Source organism: Schistocerca nitens, chromosome 1 (genome assembly GCF_023898315.1).
Source record: "Schistocerca nitens isolate TAMUIC-IGC-003100 chromosome 1, iqSchNite1.1, whole genome shotgun sequence".
NCBI classification, from domain to species: domain Eukaryota; kingdom Metazoa; phylum Arthropoda; class Insecta; order Orthoptera; family Acrididae; genus Schistocerca; species Schistocerca nitens.
In genome coordinates, this window is record NC_064614.1 from 962926170 (window position 1) to 962950674 (window position 24505).

The 24505-nt window shown below is 37.9% G+C and overlaps 1 protein-coding gene across 5 annotated transcripts in view; it reads right to left on the reverse strand.

Moving 5' to 3' along the window:
• Window positions 1-24505, reverse strand: part of LOC126194836 (A-kinase anchor protein 10, mitochondrial) — a 156323-nt gene that overhangs the window by 91896 nt on the left and 39922 nt on the right. For all 5 annotated transcript variants that reach the window (XR_007538512.1, XR_007538510.1, XR_007538513.1 and 2 more), the window contains exons 5-6: window positions 19582-19718; window positions 5647-5791 (exon numbers count right to left, since the gene is read on the reverse strand). Coding sequence is in view for 2 of the 5 variants with exons in the window: in XM_049933175.1 (XP_049789132.1) it covers window positions 5647-5791; window positions 19582-19718 (282 nt within the window). In the remaining 3 variants the exon portion in view is untranslated. The remainder of the gene's footprint in view (window positions 1-5646; window positions 5792-19581; window positions 19719-24505) is intronic.

Sequence of the window (24505 nt, forward strand, 5' to 3'; positions counted from 1 at the left end):
TTAATTATGTAACACTTCACTTATTTTTCAGCTCCATTTACACTGAACAAAATATCATTTAACCCTCCAACCACATGTGATTTTCCAATTTTTCTGTAAAAAATTGCAAGGCAGTTTTATTCAACAATTAGAATAGTTGCAAGGATAATATTAAAGGAATGTAACCGAAGTGAGTTTTAATTGCCTCTTGACTTATATAATGTGGGAATGTGAAAATTGTATTCAATATTACACATTATTAAAAAAATTTCTTAGTGTGGCAAAGCTAGACGCAAGGTTCCAACACAGCCCACTTTGTAACCTTCAGACCAGGTTCTTGTTTCTTTCCATATCTTTTTCCCTATCAACATTTCTTCTGAAACAGCCTTTCTATCAGTCCTGTTGTACTTGGATATCCTTGTATGTGCCATGACCACACATGTATGTATTTCTTGGAAATTACTTCCATTCTAAATTTCAAAAACGCATTCTTTGTGTTGTTTGAATTTTTTTGGTGTACACTAAATGCAGTGACTATAGTTATCAATAAGATGCCAACATATTTTCTTGTAATATTTCTTCCACTATTTCCATGTGGTCTTTGAATAATAAAGTTCCCTATCAGCTCTTTCAATACTGCTCATTGTATGGTTAGTCGAATATCAATTGAGGTTTACTTATTTTGTCACCCCTTCTGTTTCTAATATACATGATGAAGGATTGTGTACTGCACTCAAAGCAATTTTTTTGTCTTTTTAGGACCATGACTGTCTCTCTGGAATGCTTTGATTTCTTCCTTTTTAAGTTTTACTTTTTTCTCCCTTTTTAAGTTTTATGGTTGCAAACATAGTCAGTAGATCCTTTCTAATTGCTCAGAGAGTTCCCCAGATATCTGTTCTATGTTGTACCAAATAATTGGAGAGTTCAGGTGATACACTATGTGATCAAAAGTATCTGGACACCTGGCTGAAAATGACTTACAAGATTGTGGCACCTTCCATCAGTAATGGTGGAATTCAGTATGGTGTTGGCCCACCCTTAGCCTTGATGACAGCTTCCACTCTCATAGGCAGATGTTCAATCAGGTGCTGGAAGTTTTCTTGAGGAACGGCAGCCCATTCTTCATAGAGTGCTGCATTGAGAAAGGGTATTGATGTTGGTCGGTAAGGCCTGGCACTAAGTTGGCGTTCCAAAACATCCCAAAGGTGTTCTATAGGATTCAGGTCAGGACTCCATGCAGGACAGTCCATTGCAGGGGTGTTATTTTCATGTGACCACTCCCCCACAGGCCTTGCATTATGAACTGGTGCTCGATTGGGTTGAAAGATGCGATCACCATCCCTGAACTGCTCAACAGTGCCATGTGAAACAACAACGGGTGCAAGCCCCTCCATGAAAAACACAACCGCATCATAACACCATTGCCTCCAAATTTTACTGTTGGCACTACACACACTGGCAGATAACGTTCACCAGGCATTCGCCGTACCCACATACTGCCATCGGTTTGCCACATTGTGTACCGCGATTCATCACTACACAAAACGTTTTCCCATTGTTCAATCATCCAATGTTTACGCTCCTGACACTGAGTGAGACATCGTTTGGCATTTACCGGCGTGAAGTGTGGCTTATGAGCAGCCGCTAGACCATGAAATCCAAGTTTTCTCACCTCCCGCCTAACTGCCATAGTACTTGCAGTGGATCCCAAAGCAGTTTGGAATTTCTGTGCGATGGTCTGGATAGATGTTTGCCTATTGCACATTACGATCCTCTTCAAGTGTCGACAGTCTCTGTCAGTCAACAGACAAGGTCGGCCTGTAAGCTTTTGTGTTGTACATGTCCCTACAAGTTTCCATTTCACTATCACATCAGAAGCAGTGGACCAAGTGATGTTTAGGAGTGTGGAAATCTCATGTCATCATTTATGTGACACATATTCAAATGCCAATATCAAATACACTACAAATCTGATTCTTGCCACACCAACATGGATATTCTTTCCCTACTTCCTGCAGGTGCTGACCCCCATCTTTGATTAGCAAGGAATGTATAATTTATACTTGCATGGTGATTTTTTGTCATCACTGACTCCTTCCCCAAAGTACTTCCACTTGTAAGCACTTCTGAAACTACCAGAGATCTGACACTGTGCAAAATAGTTCACCAGGTAAAAGAAGACAGGCCCAAATGAACGTATAGCAAACATTTTAAGCTCCAGTACCACTTCCACTGGTGACTGCTCACTATTTTTCTCAGTTTTCTGGGGCTATACCTTGTAGGTGCAAGAGTCTGGATGAGCTGTTACACAGATTCCAACCTTGCACACTAGAGCACCTGATGCTATCAACCTAATTTGCATCCCGCCTGCATCATAGTCACTACATACTGGGCACTCTGGTCTGACTGCCACTACGGCTACCAGCAAAAGGTTCAGGCAACCCAGGGAATGCCATCTATTCCTTCTTTCTTATGCACTTCAAAATTTTAGGTGCCACTAAAACCAAACTGGCCATAATTCCAGGATCAGCTGCAGCCTGTGCCATCAAAACAGCACAATTTAAGTTCTAGGTCAGATATTTCAAAACTGACTGCGCTCCACCTCCAGTGCCAGTTGAATTGACTCTTGCAATGAGCACCACCTTCTGGGTCACATGTCTCCTTACAGGCACTCACACTCTTTGAGTGATGTAGACATCTGGAACCAACAGCACCTCTGAATGGCAAGATAACCCATATCCCCAATAACAACTGCAGCATTTACACACCAATCAACATAAGCTCAGCCATTTCTCCTCGTATATCTGAGGGCTCCAGGAAGGAGAGCTGTAACTATGTTCGATACAGATGGTATCACTGTTAATATCGTCACTGAGCTCCACCAGTCGTGGGACTGTGACTGCCACAAATACCCTTCTTCTCTGCAAGTAGAAATGCAAGATGCACCATCACCTTAACTGCAGTGCTCTACAAAAACTGACATCCCCGACTCCTTATTCTGTTGATAACTAGGCTCTTCTATGGTTATCAGTGTCAGAATGCATTTTATCAGTGCTTCCAGTATACTTTTGACTCATGTTAAATAAAATGTGTTATACAGACAACATAATAGTCTGCACATGGCATAGATTTGGTTCACTTACATTAATCCATACACAAGTTGATTTCATGGTACATGGAAGCAATCCACAACCCTTCATGCAACTTGTGCAGCCTCAAAGGAATACTGAAATAATAATAACTCTATCAATCATTTCAAACAGCACGACCAATTTATTTACCATGTGTTAACTTAATTTCGCAGATATGGGCATGACATCTTTTTCATTCTCCACCTATCCTTACTAGGAAACTAGAGAAAGTTATGGGTCAGCATTCTCCAAATTTCATCAATATTGCTGCTGATTATGTCAATATTTATCCAAACCTCATCAAATTTTGTCAGAAGTCATCATCAGTATCTACATTCTGCTGAGTGATGAGATATTCTGCATATTGTTAAGTGCCTAAGAAACAAACTTCATATTTGAATCTTCAGCACCATTTATTCCTTTCAACATTTACACTATCCCATTTTTTCATCAATTTATAACACTGAGGTAACAAAAGTCTTGGGATAACAATTTGCACATATACAGATGATGCTAGTATCGCGTGCACAAGGTATAAAAAGACAGACCATTGATGGAGATGTCATTTGTACTCAGGTGAGTCATGTGATAAGGTTCCGACAAGATTATGGCTCCACAACGGGAATTAACGTACTCTGAATGCCAAATAGAGCTAGATGCATGAGACATTCCATTCCAAAAATTGTTAGGGAATTCAATATTGCGAGATTCACAGTGTCAAGAGTGTGCATTACCTCTCACCATGGACAACACAGTTGTCGACAGCCTTCACTTAGTGACCAAGAGCAACGGCGTTTGAATAGAGTTGTAAGTGCTAACAGACAAGCAAAACATTATGAAATAACCAAGAAATCAATGTGGGATCTATGACAAATGTATCCATTACATCAGTACGGAGAAATTTTGCATTAATAATAGGCTATGGCAGCATATGACCGACAAGCGCCTTTGCTAACAGCATGACATTGTGCAGCGCCTCTCCACGGCTCGTGACCATATCAGTTGAACTCAGGATAACTGGAAAACAGTGGCCTGGTCAGATGAGGTCCAAATTCAGTTGGCAAGAGCTGATGGTAGGATTTGAGTGTGGTGCAGATCCCTCGAAGGCATGGACCCAGGTTGTCAACAAGACACTGTGCACGCTAGGGTGGCTCCATAACCGTGTGGACTGTGGTTACATGGTCCAATTCAGCTTATCATTGACTGGAAATGGTTATGTTTAGCTACTTGGAGACCATTTGCAGTCATTCATGGACTTCATGTTCCCAAACAATGATGGAACTTTTATGGATGACAATGCACTATGTCACCAGGCCACAACTGTTTGTGTTGGTGTGAAGAACATTCTAGATAAGCAAATGATTTAGCCACCCAGATCACCCGACATGAATCCCATTGAATATTTATGGGACATGATCAAGAGGTCAGATTGTTCAAAAACCCTGCACCAGCAAACTTTTGCAACTGTAGATGGCTACAGAGGCAGCATGGCTCAATATTTCTGCAGGGGACTTCCAACAACATGATAAGTCCATGAAACATCAAGTTACTGCACTAAGCCAGGTAAAAGGAGGTCCAACATACTATTAGGATGTATCCCACTACTTTTGTCCCCTCAGTGTATGTCACTAACAATTCTTCTATTCCAACAACTTGCAGTCCAACAGTTCCTTTCAAAGTATTAGTATTTCTTTATTCCATTCTTTTTCAGTTGAATACTCAGCAATCTTATTTAGGCCAGAACCTCTTGATTATTTCTAAGTCGCCATGTAGGAAACCAGTTCTCTACAACAATATAAGAAACTGTCACACCGTTTTAAGATTGATAGGTCGAATTTTCACTATTGGCTTCAAGACGAGAATAAATGCAAAGAACATTTTACAGATGGACAACAGTACCAATCCTTTTAATCTATTGTACAAGTCTTTCGGCTAATAACAGCAGTGAAACAGCTCAGTAAGTGCTGTGCACACAAATCAATGCCCAGCATAGGAAAAAGATAAATGAGTTGTCTGCACTGGCACTGCCAAGTGAGGTGGTGCAGCTGATAGCACTGTGGACTACATTCAGCATGAGCAGAATCCAAATCATCGTCCAGCCATCCAAGCGACGTTAACCATGTTTTCTCTAAACTGATTAAGGCAGATGCTGGGATGCATCCTTTAAAAAGGCACCACTGATTTACTTCCCCATCCTTGTCTCCTTCAAGCTAATGCTCTATTTCTAATGACCTCATCACTGAGGGGACATTAAACCTTAATTGAAGTACTGTATGGCACTCCTGCCTAATTACTTATTGATACCTATTTCCCCAATTTCAATTTATATCTTCCTTCAATTTGCAATATAACTTACAAAAAGGAACATCTAGCTTGAAAATTATAGTATTATATGAACTTCCTAATGTTTTGTTTGCTGCTGCACATTACTTTCAGAACTATAACACATTTCTCAAAATTTTATGCATTCAAAATGGTATCCTACCTATAACTTACTGAACTGATTGGGTGAAAAATACAATAAGTAAATAAATACCTTTTCAAGGACATGGAGAACAATTCTCACAGGTTTTTCAAAACAGTCAGGTAGTGGACCATCCTCCCGGCAAATATTCTGCTCTATTTCAAACCTTATTTTGTCACTAAATCCCAAAGGACAAGTGGCTTGTAATGAAAAATACCTGAAAAAATGAGAGGTTAAGTATTCTCAAGACTATTATCATTAGCAGGAAACATCACATTCATGAGTTATTTGTCAAAATGTTACTTCTTGGCAATATGAAAAAAGGCAACAATTACAAGGTACAGGAAAAAGGAAGAGTATGACTTCATAAAGGAATACACTGAGAATAGTATAAAAAATTAGGAAAAAGAGAAAAGCAGAATTCTAGCTTGTCAGCAAAGTAACAGAGTGTGAACTTAATCTTTCTTTAAAATGTATCCAGCATCCATTGTGTATGAAGCATCCCATGCACTTCATTCTGCTGGTGGAATAAGCAAAAAATAAAAAAGAATCATAATTTCTGCACTTCTTTAAAAATACAAGTGATTGATGTTTTATGAAGCTTATGACTGTTTCACAGGGGGAGGCAGATTAAGGCTGTAATGTATTAAATGACTGCAAACCTACTTCTTACAGCAATGATGTGATTACATAAAACTGTTGCATGTGACAACACAGAATTGTTGCATGTACAGCAAGTACTATCATTTTGTGTGGGCACCAGTACAATTGTACATCCCTGCAAATAATTTAATGGAGGCTCTACAATATGGTACTACAAAGGTTGTTTATAGACAACCACAAAGTATTTTTGAGGAAGCATAAAAAAGGCAACAGAAACTTGTTGATAACACTGGTATAGCGACATTTCATCACCAGTTACAATATCCAATACAAAGTTTTACTCGCTGGAATTATTCCTATCATACTCCATAATGCTGGCCCCTTTGTTGCTTGGTTACACACCATACCTGCCTAAAATCAAATCTGTACAAAGAACACTGTAAAAATTATTCTCCGGCCATGGATCATGGTTTTTACATAGTGGTTATTCTTAGTTGCATGAATCGAATTTTACTTTTAACGTCTGATCTTGATTAACTAACCAAAGATCGTGGTCATAGGAAATACATAAGAATTGCAAATCCATTTGCTCAAGGCAATTATTGATTGAAACCCAACTTTGAACTCATAAAATAACAACTGTTCTCAAAATGTTCTCAAGTTAACTCCATAGTTCACAGTGAGTCAATGCTGTATGTTAAACAATACTGCAGGCCCTGACACTTCTAATAGCTGTAAATTGTGGAAGTGTAACACTGTACCAGAGACAATATACTGTCTTATAACAGCATGTGTGTGTTAACAAAAGAAGAACTGTGCCTTTGTGTGGTACAGGAACTAGTGACATATTTAAGAATAAAAATATGAAAATCAAAGAGAAATAAGTAATAGGCTTCAAAATTATTCTCAAAAATCTAAAAATCAGACTGCTTAGACTGGCAGTAACCGGCAGTAACACAAAGTTAAGTTTTCAGCAGGAACTTCCCATTTAATTAGAAATAATATTTATGCAGATCAATTCTATCAGACTTCTGATATATCCTAATGTAATCAGTCAAAATATCACTAGCTGATAGTAAAAGACACAGCCTGCAGGTACAAAAAAATTTATTATAACAACTTTTTTTTAATTACTTATCACCTAGGGTCAGTAAACAACACTAAATTGACATGTTTTCCTTTTTATTACTAACATCCAAATAACCAAAGTGAATAAAATTGTGAGCCACATAGAAAATAGAATATGGAACACAGACAATATTCTCAAAAGTAACATCAAAGTTAGGAAAATTTTCATTTAATTATCTGCAGAGACCAAAAAATTTACAGAGCTATAAACTGGACAGTTACTTTACATTGACTTTCTTTCATTAACAGTCAGTTATATTGACAGTGAACCCACAGCACATTTACTTCATTACAATGTTTGTTGTTAACAATCCGTCACAATTCAAAAAGAGTGGAACATCTACAAATATAATGCTAGAAGGAAAAATTACTTAGAAGGGAATCTTACAGTCTTCAACTTTCTCCACACTTACATGATTCTATGGTGATTATCCAGACATCAATTTCCTAAAGCAGTAATGACACACTTCTCACACAAACTCAAAAAAATTGCCTTTGAAGATTTTAGAATACTGTGGAGTACAGAACATGTTGACCTAACTTCCACTAGTTTGATGTTCACTAAAAGAAACTTTTTTTTTTAATTATCTGAATCCAGTATTAATTTCAAATAGAAATGTTAATTAACAAATACTGGATCACAATTTTCAATAAAAATAAAATATTTTTATTTCAAATTACGAATTGCATGACGATAAATTTCAATTTCATATAGAAATGCAAAATGCCTAATTGTTAAAGGAAAAAATTACATATGTCGATAATACTACCCAAATTCACAGACAAGTATTTTATTTTCTATTTGGTGTTTCACATTTTTGTACCACTATTTAATTTAGTGTGAAAACTGGAATTTTTATGCAATTAGTATTCAAAAATAAAAAGATTATTTCTTTTATTTCAAATAACTTTTTGGAGGGGTGCAATAAATGAACATTGTTTCTACTACTTCATTTTCATCTTTAGTTTCCATTGGACCAATATTTCTTTCATTATTCATGAATGTTGTTACCTCTCTTCTTGCGGCTACTTTTTTCCAGTTCTTGTTTTTTTGTGTTCTGAAAGCTACCCTTTTACATTGCTTCTTTAAAAAGTGTTCTGTTTCTTAGAGCGTCCTAATCAATGTCTACACTTCGATTTCTTCCTACTTTTGTCAGCCACTTTATCTTGGATTTTTAATTGTTTCATAAGACAAAGATTTGTTTTGTGAGTCTGTCATTATTCATCCTGCATGTAAGTCAATTGAATTTTAATCACCTTTTTCTCATTACACCCATTATCTTTTCAACTTTTAGATACAGGTCTATATTAAAACTTAATCTGTATTCTGGATAGACAAAAAAAATCTCCTCATCAAGTGGTAGCAAGAGAACACAGACATAAAAAATATTGAAGTTTGCAAGCTTTCAGAGCCAGCAGCTCCTTCTGGCAGAAGAGCTGAAAGGGAGGCAAGAGGGGTGAAACAAAAGCACTGGTGAAGTTTAGGAAAAGAGCTATAGTTCAGAAATGTTTTGGAAGTAATCTCTTTCTTGTGTCTTACCATACCTTCCACCTTGAAGCTTAAGTTTTCAAATCTCGTCTGGTGCAGTCCCCAACAATCAGTCTTTCCAACTCATCCCTACCGGTAAGTCTACCCCGGCCCAGGGTTCTGTGTGACTTTTCTGAACTCTACCTGTTTTCCTTCCCCCATGCACCATCGACCTTGCTATTGCTGGGGGTCTTACGTGCCTCAGTGATACAGACAGCTGTACAGTAGGTGCAACCTCAATGGAGGGTATCTGTTGAGAAACCAGACAAACTTGTGATTCCTGAAGAGGGGCAGCAGCCTCTTCAGTAGTTGCAGGGGCAACAGTCTGGATGATTGACTGATCTGGCCTTGTAACAGTACGCAAAACGGCCTTGCTGTGCTGGTACTGTGAACACCTGAAAGCAAGGGGAAACTATAGCCGTAATTTTTCCCCAGGGAATGCAGCTTTACTGTATGGTATATGTATGTATATTCCAGAGGTAAAATAGTCCCCCATTCGGATCTCCGCGCAGGGACTACTTAGGAGGACGTCGTTATCAGGAGAAACAAAACTGGCAGTCTACGAAACAGAGCATGGAATGTCAGAACCTTAATCAAGCAGGTAGGTTAGGAAATTTAAAAAGGGAAATGGATAGGTTAAAGTTAGATATAGTGGGAATTAGTGAAGTTCGGTGGCAGGAGGAACAAGACTTTTGGTCAGGTGATTACAGAATTCTAAATACAAAATCAAATAGGGGTAATGCAGGAGTAGGTTTAATAATGAATAAAAAAATAGGAGTGCGGGTTAGCTACTACAAACAGCATAGTGAACTCATTATTGTGGCCAAGATAGACACAAAGCCCATGCCTACTACAGTAGTACAAGTTTATATGCCAACTAGCTCTGCAGATGATGAAGAAATTGATGAAATGTATGACGAGATAAAAGAAATTATTCAGGTAGTGAAGGGAGACGAAAATTTAATAGTCATGGGTGACTGGAATTCGTCAGTAGGAAAAGGGAGAGAAGGGAACATAGTAGGTGAATATGGATTGGGGGGAAGAAATGAAAGAGGAAGCCGCCTTGTAGAATTTTGCACAGAGCATAACTTAATCATAGCTAACACTTGGTTCAAGAATCATAAAAGAAGGTTGTATACCTGGAAGAATCCTGGAGATACTAAAAGGTATCAGATAGATTATATTATGGTAAGACAGAGATTTAGGAACCAGGTTTTAAATTGTAAGACATTTCCAGGGGCAGATGTGTATTCTGACCACAATCTATTGGTTATGAACTGCAGATTGAAACTGAAGAAACTGCAAAAAGGTGGGAATTTAAGGAAATGGGACCTGGATAAACTGAAAGAACCAGAGGTTGTAGAGAGTTTCAGGGAGAGCATAAGGGAACAATTGACAGGAATGGGGGAAAGAAATACAGTAGAAGAAGAATGGGTAGCTCTGAGGGATGAAGTAGTGAAGGCAGCAGAGGATCAAGTAGGTAAAAAGACGAGGGCTAATAGAAATCCTTGGGTAACAGAAGAAATATTGAATTTAATTGATGAAAGGAGAAAATATAAAAATGCAGTAAATGAAGCAGGCAAAAAGGAATACAAACATCTCAAAAATGAGATCGACAGGAAGTGCAAAATGGCTAAGCAGGGATGGCTAGAGGACAAATGTAAGGATGTAGAGGCTTGTCTCACTAAGGATAAGATAGATACTGCCTACAGGAAAATTAAAGAGACCTTTGGAGAGAAGAGAACCACTTGTATGAATATCAAGAGCTCAGATGGCAACCCAGTTCTAAGCAAAGAAGGGAAGGCAGAAAGGTGGAAGGAGTATATGGAGGGTTTATACAAGGGTGATGTACTTGAGGACAATATTATGGAAATCGAAGAGGATGTAGATGAAGATGAAATGGGAGATAAGATACTGCGTGAAGAGTTTGACAGAGCACTGAAAGACCTGAGTCAAAACAAGGCCCCGGGAGTAGACAACATTCCATTAGAACTACTGATGGCCTTGGGAGAGCCAGTCATGACAAAACTTACCATCTGATGAGCAAGATGTACGAGACAGGCGAAATACCCTCAGACTTCAAGAAGAATATAATAATTCCAATACCAAAGAAAGCAGGAGTTGACAGATGTGAAAATTACTGAACTATCAGTTTAATAAGTCACAGCTGCAAAATACTAACACGAATTCTTTACAGACAAATGGAAAAACTGGTAGAAGCGGACCTCGGGGAAGATCAGTTTGGATTCCATAAAAATGTTGGAACACGTGAGGCAATACTAACCTTACAACTTATCTTAGAAGAAAGATTAAGAAAAGGCAAACCTAAGTTTCTAGCATTTGTAGACTTAGAGAAAGCTTTTGACAATGTTAACTGGAATACTCTCTTTGTGAGAAACTGTACAAGAAAGTGGTTATATGTGCTGACTTCAACATGGATGTAAGGACTGATGACAAATTTTCTTCACACTTAAAGAACCTGGTAGCCACAAATGGGCTAAATCTCAATTTCGATCAGTATACAAGAATTACAGCAAGCTCTGCAACATGTATTGACAATATTGTAAGTAGTTATAATTATTATGTAAAAGAAAAGTTTCTTCTAGATTTAGGAGTATCAGACCATAAAGCACTATTTGTATCACTACCAAAGCAAAATTCAGTCTGCACAACAAAAAGATGTAGGAATTTCAGTCAAGAAAATGTGGAAGTATTTTGCAAAAAACTAAGCCAAACCAAGTGGACAGTCAGCAAACACACTTCCACAAGTGACAATTACAATAACTTTTTAACTGAATTCTTGGGTATATTCAATGAATGCTTCCCTTTTGTAACAGTGAGGACCAGGTCCCAAAAAAGTAGATCCTGGGTAACAAAAGAAATTAGAGTGTCTAGTGCTACTAAGAGGAAACTGCATATGGAGGCAAAAGTAAATCGAAGCCCTCAATTTCTTAAGTATGTAAGCACATACAAAAAAACATTTGACAAAATAGTTAAACTAGCAAAACGTACTACAAATAACGACTTCATTTCAAATGCAAAAAACAAATCAAAAGCTGTTTGGTCTGTTATAAGAAGTGAAGTCGGCAGTGAGGCAGAGAGAAAATGCCCTTCTAAAATAGTGATAAATGGTAGAGCTGTTACAGAACCCAGTGCCATTTGTGAATCATTCAATGACTTTTTCATAAACTGTAACAAATTTGGTGACTGTTCACCACCAAATACAAAGCCCAATATGACAGATAGCAATTGCACATGTTTTAAGTTTTCTCATGTTTCCATCTCAGATGTCATCAAAATCATAATGTCCCTAAAAAATTCAAAATCTGCAGGGTGGGATGAGGTCCCCACTGAAATAATAAAAATAGTCCGTCACAGTATTGCATATCCACTCTCTTTCATAATCAACCAATCATTTGATGAGGGATGATTCCCCGATCGATTAAAATATGCAGAAGTTCGGCCCATACATAAAAAAGGTAAACAAGATGAATTGGGCAACTATAGGCCAATCTCACTGTTACCAATTTTCTCAAAAATATTTGAAAGAGCTGCATGTGATCAGATTGAAAATCACAATTCATCTAACAGCATTATCTTAGGCAATCAATATGGTTTCAGAAAAGGCCACAGCACAATCCATGCAATAAATGAATTAGTCACAAAAGTCAGCAGATGTCTTGATGATAGAATGTGTGTGTCAGGCATCTTTTGTGACCTGTCCAAAGCCTTCGACACAGTAAATCATGACCTGCTTCTCCAAAAATTGGCACGCTATGGTTTTCAAGGCAAATCTCTTAGCTGGATGTCATCATACTTGGCAAACAGAAAACAAAGAGTACTTATTAACATCAACGGCAAGAAATTTCTCTCTGGCTGGAAAAACACTCAATTAGGTGTTCCACAAGGCTCAATATTAGGGCCACTGCTTTTTCTATATTATATTAATGATATGCCATGTCAGGTCCAGTCTGATACTATCCTCTATGCAGATGACTCAACAGCTGTAGTCTGTTGTAAAAATGAGGTAGACCTAATTCGTCATATTGAACGAACACTTGGGGAAGTGGAGGCATGGGTCAAAAACAATAACTTGACATTAAATTTTACAAAAACAGAAATTGTTCATTTTACCACAAAACAATCTGCACAGTCTATAAGTGAAATAAGGTATATGGACAAAAAATTAGAGACTGCAGACTGTGTCAAATTCCTTGGTGTGTTAGTCAATAAAAACCTGTTATGGAGTCGCCATGTGGACAACATACTGGGTCGACTGAATAGCCTTGTATATATTATGAATATCTTGTATAGTATTACTGATTTAGCTGTAAGAAAAACTGTATATAATGCATATTTTGTTTCAGTCATTAGGTATAGTATAATTTTCTGGGGGTCTGAAAAAACAAATTTACTTAGAGCTTTTAGACTACAAAAAAGAATCATCCGAGCAATGGTGGGAGCAAAACCAAAGCAACACTGCAAACCTTTATTTGTAAAACTGGATCTAATGAGCATTCCAAGCATATACATCTATGAAACTCTCACTTTCACGAAAAGAAACCCACAACTTTTTGAGGGCAACTTCTTCTTGCATCAATATGATACTAGACATAGAATGAGCTACATGTTACCTACCCACCGTTTAAAATCATACGAAAAAACCCCATACTATATGGGCATGAAATTTGTAAATAAAATATGGAAAGATATGGATGACCCAAATGTAAAAGGTACCAAAAGAGACCTGGAAAAATATCTGAAAGATAAATGTTACTATAGTGTAGAAGATTTCATGAATGGTAACAATGCATTATAATTGTAATTAAAATACCTCTTTGAAGATGTTACACCATGTATATTATTAGTTTATTGTCTATTTTTAGTATTGTTATATATAGTGTAAAACTGACAAGTCACCTATGTCACAATCTTTGATTGTATAAGGCATGTTATGTGATAATAAAAATTGAATTGAATTGAATTGAATTGAATTCTGAAGGTGGCAGGGGTAAAATACAGGGAGCGAAAGGCTATTTACAATTTGTACAGAAACCAGATGGCAGTTATAATAGTCGAGGGGCATGAAAGGGAAGCAGTGGTTGGGAAAGGAGTGAGACAGGGTTGTAGCCTCTCTCCAATGTTATTCAATCTGTATATTGAGCAAGCAGTAAAGGAAACAAAGGAAAAATTCGGAGTAGGTATTAAAATTCATGGAGTAGAAGTAAAAACTTTGAGGTTCGCCGATGACATTGTAATTCTGTCAGAGACAGCAAAGGACTTGGAAGAGCAGTTGAACGGAATGGACAGTGTCTTGAAAGGAGGATATAAGATGAACATCAACAAAAGCAAAACGAGGATAATGGAATGTAGTCGAATTAAATCGGGTGATGCTGAGGGGATTAGATTAGGAAATGAGACACTTAAAGTAGTAAAGGAGTTTTGCTATTTAGGGAGTAAAATAACTGATGATGGTCGAATAGAGAGGATATAAAATGTAGACTGGCAATGGCAAGGAAAGCCTTTCTGAAGAAGAGAAATTTGTTAACATCGAGTATAGATTTAAATGTCAGGAAGTCATTTCTGAAAGTATTTGTATGGAGTGTAGCCATGTATGGAAGTGAAACATGGACGATAACCAGTTTGGACAAGAAGAGAATAGAAGCTTTCGAAATGTGGTGCTACAGAAGAATGCTGAAGATAAGGTGGGTGGATCACATAACTAATGAGGAAGTATTGAATAGGATTTGGGAGAAGAGAAGTTTGTGGCACAACTTGACAAGAAGAAGGGATCGGTCGGTAGGACATGTTTTTAAGCATCAAGGGATCACAAATTTAGCACTGGAGGGCAGCGTGGAGGGTAAAAATCGTAGAGGGAGACCAAGAGATCAATACACTAAGCAGATTCAGAAGGATGTAGGTTGCAGTAGGTACTGGGAGATGAAGAGGCTTGCACAGGATAGAGTAGCATGGAGAGCTGCATCAAACCAGTCTCAGGACTGAAGACCACAACAACAACAACAACAACAACAACATAACTTAATCATAGACAACACTCGGTTTAAGCACCATGAAAGCAGGCTTTATACACGGAAGATGCCTGGAGACACTGGAAGGTTTCAGATACATTATATAATGGTAAGACAGAGATTCAGAAACCAGGTTTTAAATTGTAAGACATTTCCAGGGGCAGATGTGGGCTCTGACCACAATTTATTGGTTATGAACTGTAAACTAATACTGAAGAAACTGCAAAAAGGTAGGAATTTAAGGAGATGGGACATGGATAAACTGAGAAAACCAGAGGTTGCAGAGAGTTTCAGAGAGAGAGAGAGAGAGAGAGAGAGAGAGAGAGAGAGAGAGAGAGAGAGAGAGAGAGCATTAAGGAACGATTGACAAGAATGGGGGAAGTAAATACAGTAGAAGAAGAATGAGTAGCTTTGAAAAATGAAATAGTGAAGGCAGCAGACGATCAAGTAGGTAAAAAGATGAGGGCTAGTAGAAATCCTTGGGTACCAGAAGAGATATTGAATTTAACTGATGAAAGGAGAAAATATAAAAATGCAGTAAATTAATCAGGGCAAAAGGAATACAAACGTCTCAAAAATGAGATCGACATGCAGTGCAAAATGGCTAAACAGGTATGGTTAGAGGACAAATAGAAAACCAGTTCTGAGCAAAGAAGGGAAAGCAGAAATGTGGAAGAAACATGTAGAGGGTCTATACAAGGGCGATCTACTTCAGGGTAGTATTATGGAAATGGAAGAGGACGTAAGTGAAGATGAAATGGGAGATACGATGATGATGATTAGTGTTTTAGGGCGCACAACAACGAGGTTATCAGCGCCCGTTCCGAAAAGATCAATTCAGAGCCGATCTTTGCAAGAATTGGTAATGTTCAAATTGCAAGATTGGACACAGCACATCAAAACAGGTAGATAAAACTAAAAATAAAATAGCAGTACAAAACAGGTAAAAATAATTAACGGTGGCTGAGTGGCCACTTACACATAATGGGTGACCAAACCACTGTACAGCACATTAAGACCTCAATCCCAATATTTTGGGAAGAAGTCCAGACATCACACAAAAACGTAAGGGAGATACGATACTGCATGATGAGTTTGACAGAGCACTGAAAGACCTGAGTTGAAACAAGGCCCCGGGAGTAGACAACATTCCATTAGAACTACTGATAGCCTTCGGAAAGCCAGCACTGACAAAACTCTACCATCTGGTGAACAAGGTGTATGAGACACGCGAAATACCCTCAGATTTCATGAAGAATATAATAATGCCAAACCCAAAGAAAGCAGGTGTTGACAGGAGTGAAAATTACTGAACTATCAGTTTAATAAGTCACAGATGCAAAATACTAACAAGAATTCTTTACAGACAAATGGAAAAACTGGTAGAAGCCGAACTTGGGGAAGAGCAGTTTAGATTCCGTAGCAGTGTTGGAACACATGAGGCAATACTGACCCTGCAATATATCTTAGAAGATAAATTAAGGAAAGGCAAACCTACGTTTCTTGCATTTGTAGACTTAGAGAAAGATTTGACACTGTTGACTGGAATATTCTCTTTCAAATTCTGAAGGTGTCAGAGGTCAAATACAGGGAACGAAAGGCTATTTACAACTTGTACAGAAACCAGATGGCAGTTATAATAGTTGAGGGCATGAAAGGGAAGCAGTGGTTGCGAAGGGAGTGAGACAGGTTTGTAGCCTATCCCCGAGGTTACTCAATGCGCACACTGAGCAAGCAGTAAAGGAAACAAAAGAAAAATTTGGAGTAGGATTAAAATCCTGGAGAAGAAATTAAAACTTTGAGGTTTGCCGATGACATTGTAATTCTGTCAGAGATATCAAAGGACCTGGAAGGGCAGCTGAATGGAACGGACAGTGTCTTGAAAGGAGGATATAAGATGGACACCAACAAAAGCAAAACAAGAATAATGGATTGTAGTCTAATTAAATCAGGGGATGCTGAGGGAATTAGATTAGGAAATGAGACACTTAAAGCATGAGATGAGCAAAATAACTGGTGATGGTAGAAGTAGAGAGGATACAAAATGTAGACTGGCAACAGCAAGGAATGTGTTTCTGAAGAAGACAGATCTGTTAACATCAAGTATAGATTTAAGTGTCAGAAAGTCTTTTCTCAAAGTATTTGTATTGAGTGTAGCCACGTGTGGAAGAGAAAGGACGATAAATAGTTCAGACAAGAAGAGAATACAGGCTTTCGAAATGTGGTGCTACAGAAGAATGCTGAAGATTACATGGATATATCGCTTAACTAATGAGTAGGTACTGAACAGAATTGGGGATAACTGGAATTTGTGGCACAACTTGACAAGAAGAAGGGATTGGTTGGTAGGACATGTTCTGAGGCATCAAGGGATCACCAATTTAGTATTGTAGGGTAAAAATTGTACAGGGAGACCAAGAGATGAATACACTATGCAGATTCAGAAGGATGTAGGTTGCAGTAGGTACTTCAAGATGAAGAGGCTTACATAGGATAAGGTAGCATAGAGAGCTGCACCAAATCAGTCTCTGGATTGAAGATCACAATACAACACACCCCTTTTCCTAAACGTCATCAGTACTTTTCCTTCAACGCTCTTCCTCCCCCTAAAACCCTTCTGCCAGAAGAAGGAGCCACTGGCTCCAAAAGCTTACTAACTTTAATATCTTTTATATGTGTGTTCTCCTGCCACCACTTGGTGAGTAGATTTTTTTCTGTACACTTACATTATATTTTCAAAAATTGGTTGTTTTTGTTGATTTGATCTATATCCTGATTCACTACTGCTTTTGGTCCCTGTATTTTTCTTAGGATTCTTGTTTCAATTTTTATTAAAAAATTATATTTCAATATTTGTTATTTAACATTTCCATGTGAACATATAGAATTCAAATAAAAGTTTAAAAAATGTTGTTCCTAGTAAAAATTGCACCTGCAACTTCGAGACTGTAAGACGTACATGCTATGCACTCAGCTACTGGCAACTGTTCAACTGATTGAGTTGTTCTACATGTTACAGTGCTACAAAATGTTCAAAGGTAATTTTTTTTGTTAGTTTTAGAATTATATGACACTGCTTTCGGAAACAGATATCCAAGTACTGACCTACAAATCCTGTTAAGTATGGCAAAAATCAGAGACCCCACAGCAGTCCTTGTTAATGCAGCACTGGTAGCTGTGAAGTATTCAGCAATACAAATCTTTGATCACCTGGGACGCCACCTACAGGTCGCCACCAGCTTTGGGTAAGCTCCAACAAAGTGTTTTTCTCGAAGTTTGCACTGCGCAATGTTGCTAATGATTGCTACTTCTGTTAGCTCTAATCCCCATGGACTCAAATACAAGCTTCTGTTGTGCAGCCAGTTCCATCCTTTGCTTTTTCTGATGGTTGGAATTAGCCTACAGTGTAGTAATTAGTCTGAATACAAATAAGTAGTATTACTCAGACCTCTGAGACCCTAGTGTCTCCTGCTATGAGTTTCCTATCAAGTCCCAAAATCTGCACCTCTTGTAGGTGCCCTAAGACAGTGTTTGGCGCTGATCCAAGAAATCAACCTGCCTGCCCTTTCTTCCCTCTCTCTTATATAGGACGTGACGATATAGATCCACGACTTATATGGATCCACAGCTTACATAAATTTTTTAAATGATGTCATACTCACTTTTAGCTGTCATATATAGAAGGGAATATGATGTTGTCTTTAAAATAAATTAGTTACCTTTCTTGACATTTACTGCGTGCAATATTTCCTTAATTTTTTCGGTACTTATCAGTGTCGAAAAACCTGAACATAATGGTCTTCCATATTTCTGACTGTGAGTTGATATGTAACTGACTATAATTATAAAGTAATTTTGAGACTGTACCCCAACTCAACTCCACTGAATGTCTTCCACAAATAAAGCACAGAAAGAGGTGGGAATTAATATCAAAATGTAGTCTACTAAGAAAATATAGTGCAATATTACAAATGTGGTTGCAACTTTACAGAGGTCTAAAGAAATTTGTAATGATTAATTGCTTGGAGGTTCCGCAATATACTTTATACACAATTCAAGCAATCTGTATCTACATACAAAATTTCGTAGCCACTTGTTGATGTATTGCCTACCGACTTTTGTCTCAGGACCTCCGCTCAACATCTGTTCAATGATTAATTCTGATGTTTCTCTAGCCCAAGCAGCTACCAGCAATGAAGGTGAACCTTTGACAATGCCAGCCACTCATACTGGCAAAATATCACAAAAAAAGAACAATATACAAATTTTAACTGAAGGTCCAAATATTACAGACAACAGGCACCTGATTAAAATGTAACGTTGTCTGTTTGTTCCTCTTTATAAGTTAAATATATTCTTGCTGCCATTTCTCAAATTTTATATTAGTGTTATATTAACACAAACTTAGATTTGCTCTTGAAAAAGAGGAAAAAAATCAGTAGCACCCATCAAAAATAACTACTTTACAAACCCATGCTCAATCAGAAAAATAGCAGAAGTAATACAGTTTGATCTAAAACATGCTGTAAAATGAGTATGAGGTATAACTTGAAAGAAATATTAACAACTGGAGAGTGTTTATTCATAGAGAGAGAGAGAGAGAGAGAGAGAGAGAGAGAGAGAGAGAGAGAGAGAGAGAGAGAGAGAGAGAGACCAAAATGAATTTATTTGCAAATAATACAATGAAATGAAAAACTAATTAAGAGATAAAATACATACTTGTCATACAAAATAATAGCATCATTCTGAGCCTCAACAGGATCATAAACACCCTTCTTCTCCAAGAGATGCTGACGGAAGTTCACTGCTGCAAGCCAAAATTCCACCAAACTCCGATGTCCTTCTTGTTCCATAAACTACATGGAAGACAGACCCATCAGAGAATAGTCATTAGAAAAGCGGTGAGAGCATTCACGGAAAGTCTCAGAATTTCAAAAACTTTGTTCATGTTTAGCATCAAGCAGTTCAGGTGGTAAGACTATAACACTAACAAAGAAATCATCAAGTGTTCCATTATGACTTAGGCTACTCAGGCTATCCGTGTTCACTACAAATCTTACTGAAACTTGAATGATAAATATCTTATGTAAATTTTGGACAAGTGTTCAGTCTTAGGTAGTCAGGCAGGAAAAAGGGAACTAAGATGAGAGTTTGACATCTTATTACGGTTCATATTATTAATTACAAAGCACAACTCATCTGGAAAGAAAATATCTAAAAACTGGCCATGATATATTTAACAAACCATCCCAACATTCGGCTGTAACCATTTTGAGAAGCTACAAATATGAATAAAAAGGGCTAGATAAATATTTTAACCCCACTTCTGAATATTAATCAAGTGCCTTACCTACTGAACATATTGATAAGTCAGGGACTAACTGTATCCTGTATGTAAATAGCTTTCTACTTGCTACAAAGTCAGTCAGTTGGTCAGTTAGCTATACATCCCACATTTTTTGTTTGTAATGTTCCTCCTCCGTAAGTATTTTCATTCTGTATGACCAATATGTACAACCCACTTTCCTAAATGTCCTGCTGACTGCAAACTAACTCACTCCGTTGTCAAATTTCATTTTCACTAACAGTTACTAAACAGACATACACTGTCTGATAACGAAAGTAAAGACCTAGAATGGGAGCAGGAAATGAAATGAAACTTCACAAATGGAGAGGGTACCACTATATGAAGTCATTTCAGTGATTATAAAATGGAGTCAAATTTACAAAGAACTTGGCAGTACGAGCCGAGTTATCAGTATAATGTTGCATCCCTTCTGGCCTGGATGCATGCAATGTTTTGATAGGGAAGTGTTTCAAAAAGCCATTGTGACCTCTCCTGTGGCAAACAGTCTCACAACTGTTGTAAATGGTCGATGATATCCTGGATAGTGGCATTGGTCTGGAATTGATGTCCAAGATGATCCCACAGATTCTATCATGGACAGAGATGGAGCTCCAACTGCTCACACAGTCAGTTCCTAGACACACCTTATGTGGGAACAAGCACTGTCCTGTTGAAAATTGGCTTGATGATACTGTCTCATGAAAGGTAATACATGCAGGCTGTCCACGACATGCCATTGTGCTATCAGAGTTTTCTCATTCACTACCAGCCCTGACCTGAAATATTACCCAATGGCACCCTTTACCATTATGCCAAAAGTAACATCACATTGCCTCTCTCCAAAATGCCGCCCTGCTCGCCAACAATGGCCATATCTGAATACATGACACCCTTCACCAGCAGTCTTTGATTCCCAGTCATAACATCACATGAAACAAAGCCATTTCTGTTGTGTTGTTAACGGCAGCCTGCACATGGGACAGTAATTCCCAAGTCCGATTGCTGCTAGTCGCTGACCAATGGTGTGCGATGATACAGAGTGTTGCAAGGAGACCATTACTTGTTCTCAGATGATAGGTGCAGATGCGAAGCATTTACGATGTGCTTGGTGCACAATACTCCTGGTGGTCAGATGTAGTCAACTGGAATGTAAGACAAGTATGCCTACCCTCTCACTCCACATCCCTGTCACATCCCAATGTCCCAAAAACATGGATACTGCACGATTTCACCAACCGGAGATTTAAAAAAATGAGGACCCTTTCAAACTTTATCAGGTGCTGATAAAGCTGTCTCACAGGCATACATGGCATTTTTTGTGTCCTTCACAGTGACTATTCAACATCTGACACTATCCACAACTCCAATATACTCGGCCAGAGGCCTCGTAACAACCTTAAACACAAACAATACTTCTGCACAGTGGTGGTCATACTATCCGTCATAGAAAATTGCTACTCTATCATTTACCTACCTACCAATGACGTGTACATGTATGAGTTTACAATGACAGGCCACCATGTCTTCAGGGTGCTTTGACACCCCCCCCCTTTTTTTCATACAGTGGAGATATGCAATCATGTCAAGAGGATGACCCTCTTCCTGGTGAATCTCATCATGTAACACCTAGAACAGCCCTCATTTGGCATCTTGGGGCATTAGCCTACAGTTCAGTTTAGATTCGTTTGTAGGTATCATCCTTACTTCGTCTCCTTCTCCTTCTTCAGAAGCTTTACAGCCATTGATGAGCCTTCACTTCTTCAGTGATCTTCCTCCACACTTATCGGTTATTTGCTGCTCTTTTCCACTGCCGGACTCCCATACTGGTGAGATCCATTATTATGTCATCAATCCATCTTCTTCTAGGTCTCCATTTTCACCACGTTTCATGGTTTTCTTTGGAATTCTATCCTCTGCCATTCTCTCCAAGTATCCTAGCCATCGTATTCACTGTGATTTCACCAATTTTACTACGTCCCTACCTTGTATTAACTCTAATAATTCAGCATTGTAGCATATTCTCTAGCCTTCTTCCTTCCTTATTGGTGCATAGATTTTGCATAGTATTTTCTGCTCAAAGATTCTTAGTGCAGTTTTATCATGTACTGTCAACTTCCATACCTCTGACCCACATGTGATAACTGGGCGGACTAGGGAATTGTAATTAGCAGTTTTGTTTTTCTTGTAACAAGGCTATTTCTGAACAGTTGCATATTTGCAAAGTAAACTAGGTTTCCTGCTTGTATTATTTTCCTTATAGTCTTTCCAATCCAGTTATCATTTATAACTAGGGCTCCCAAGTAGTTAAAAAGAGGACACTCCTTTGAAGCATTTCCCATTGATGTTTAGGTTTTTAGGGGTTCTTCTAGCCTCAGATTGTGACATTACTATATATTTTGTTTTCTTTTCATTTATTATGAGGCCAATTTTTAAGGCTTCTGTTTCCATTGCCCAGTATGTTTCTTGGAGTGTATTGATATTCCTTCCTCCTATAGCAATGTCATCAGCGTACGCACATATCTGACTAATTTTCATAAATATGGTGCCTCTTTTGTTGATTTTATTTACTACACCGTGCTGGACTATACTGAATAGGACAGTCAAGAAACTATCACCTTGCTTCACGCCTTTATTAAAGTCTAAGCTTTCACCTGTTCTGTTAAGGACCTTTACTTTTGCTCTTGTCTCTGTCATTGTCATTCTGATTAGTCTTATTAATTTAGCACATATACCAACTTCTTCCAGTACTCTGTATAGTTACTGCCGTTTTATGCAGTCAAAGGCTTGTTTGAAGTCAATGAATAGGAAATGCAGATCTATATCATGTTCACAGAACTTTTCCATCACAAATATTTGATCAGTCATTCCTCTGTCTGGTCGAAAGCCACACTGATATTCCCCTAGTATGCCTTCTGCACACTTCTGTATCCTTTCGTTTAATATACTTGTGAAGATCTTATGAGCTGTGCTTAGGAGTGTTATACCTCTATAGTTTTCAGATGCTGTTCTGTCCCCTTTCTTATAAATGAGGATTATTATTCCTAGTATATCTTTGAAATACTATGCCCATCTTCCCACTATCTGTGCTTCCTCAATTATTTTCCCATCTTTACTGGAACAGGCCATTGTTTTGGCTGGAATCTATTCTTCATTTTTCCTACAGCATGATAGGACTTTCTCATTTCAGTCTATTCCTTTAACTCTCCTAGTTCTTGAAATTTCTTCTTAGTCCACTCTCTTTCATTTCTCTTGCACAGTCTGTTAGCTTTTCTGTTTAATTCTCTACATTGTTCCACATTATTTCTGGTTTCCCTCTGTAGCACTTTCATTATTATCCTGTTCTTTTCCTCTATTGCTGACCTGCAATCTTCATCAAACCATTCCAGGGTTCTTCTATTCCTTCTTATGCCTGTTATTTCCTCTGCAGCATCTCTAATGACTTTTTCAATCCTGTTCCACCTTTTGTCTACTCCTATTGCAGTCTCTTCATTGCTCTACTTTCTGCTTAGTGTTACTTGGTATTTTTTTTTTTTTTTTTCTTCAGCGGGGATTTTCAGTATGTCTGTATTCCATTTCATCAACTTTCCTATTCTGTTGCCATTTGTTAGTGACAGTTTCTCTCTCAAGTCTGATTTTATCACAAAGAGATCTGAGTCACAGTTTGGTCCTCTGCAGCTCCGTACATCCATAACTGACGTGGAGTGGTGTGCAATCACTAAAATATGGTCAACCTGATTGACTACTCCATTGACTACAGGCTTCCAAGTACCCAGATGGATCCTTTTGTGTGGGAAGCAGGTACTTTTAATAATCACATTATTCCTTGCTGCAAATTTGCATAGTAAGTCTCCATTCCCACATGCAGTGAATATTTTCCAGAAACTCCATATGGACGTTCATTTCTCCCTATTTTTGCATTAAAATCTCCTATTACTAGCATCAAGTCATATTTAGGTACTGTGCAGCATACTTTTTCCAAGTATTCGTAGAACTGTTCTTTAATTGTATCCTCTTTTTCCTCTGTTGGTGCATGTGCATTCACTATAGATATGTTCCTAAATTACTCTCTTAGTCTGAGTCTGCACATCCTTTCATTTATGGGTTCAAATTCTAGAAGGCTTTTTCCTAAATCCCCTAGTTGTTATAAACCCTGTCCTAAGTTGGCCTGTTCTTTCTTTTGATCCACTATATACCAATGAGTACTTGCCATCTTATTTCCTGTAGCCCTACGACATCATAATTAAATTTTAAAATTTCATTGGCTATTTGTTTCATTTTTCCAGGCTGAAGCATTGT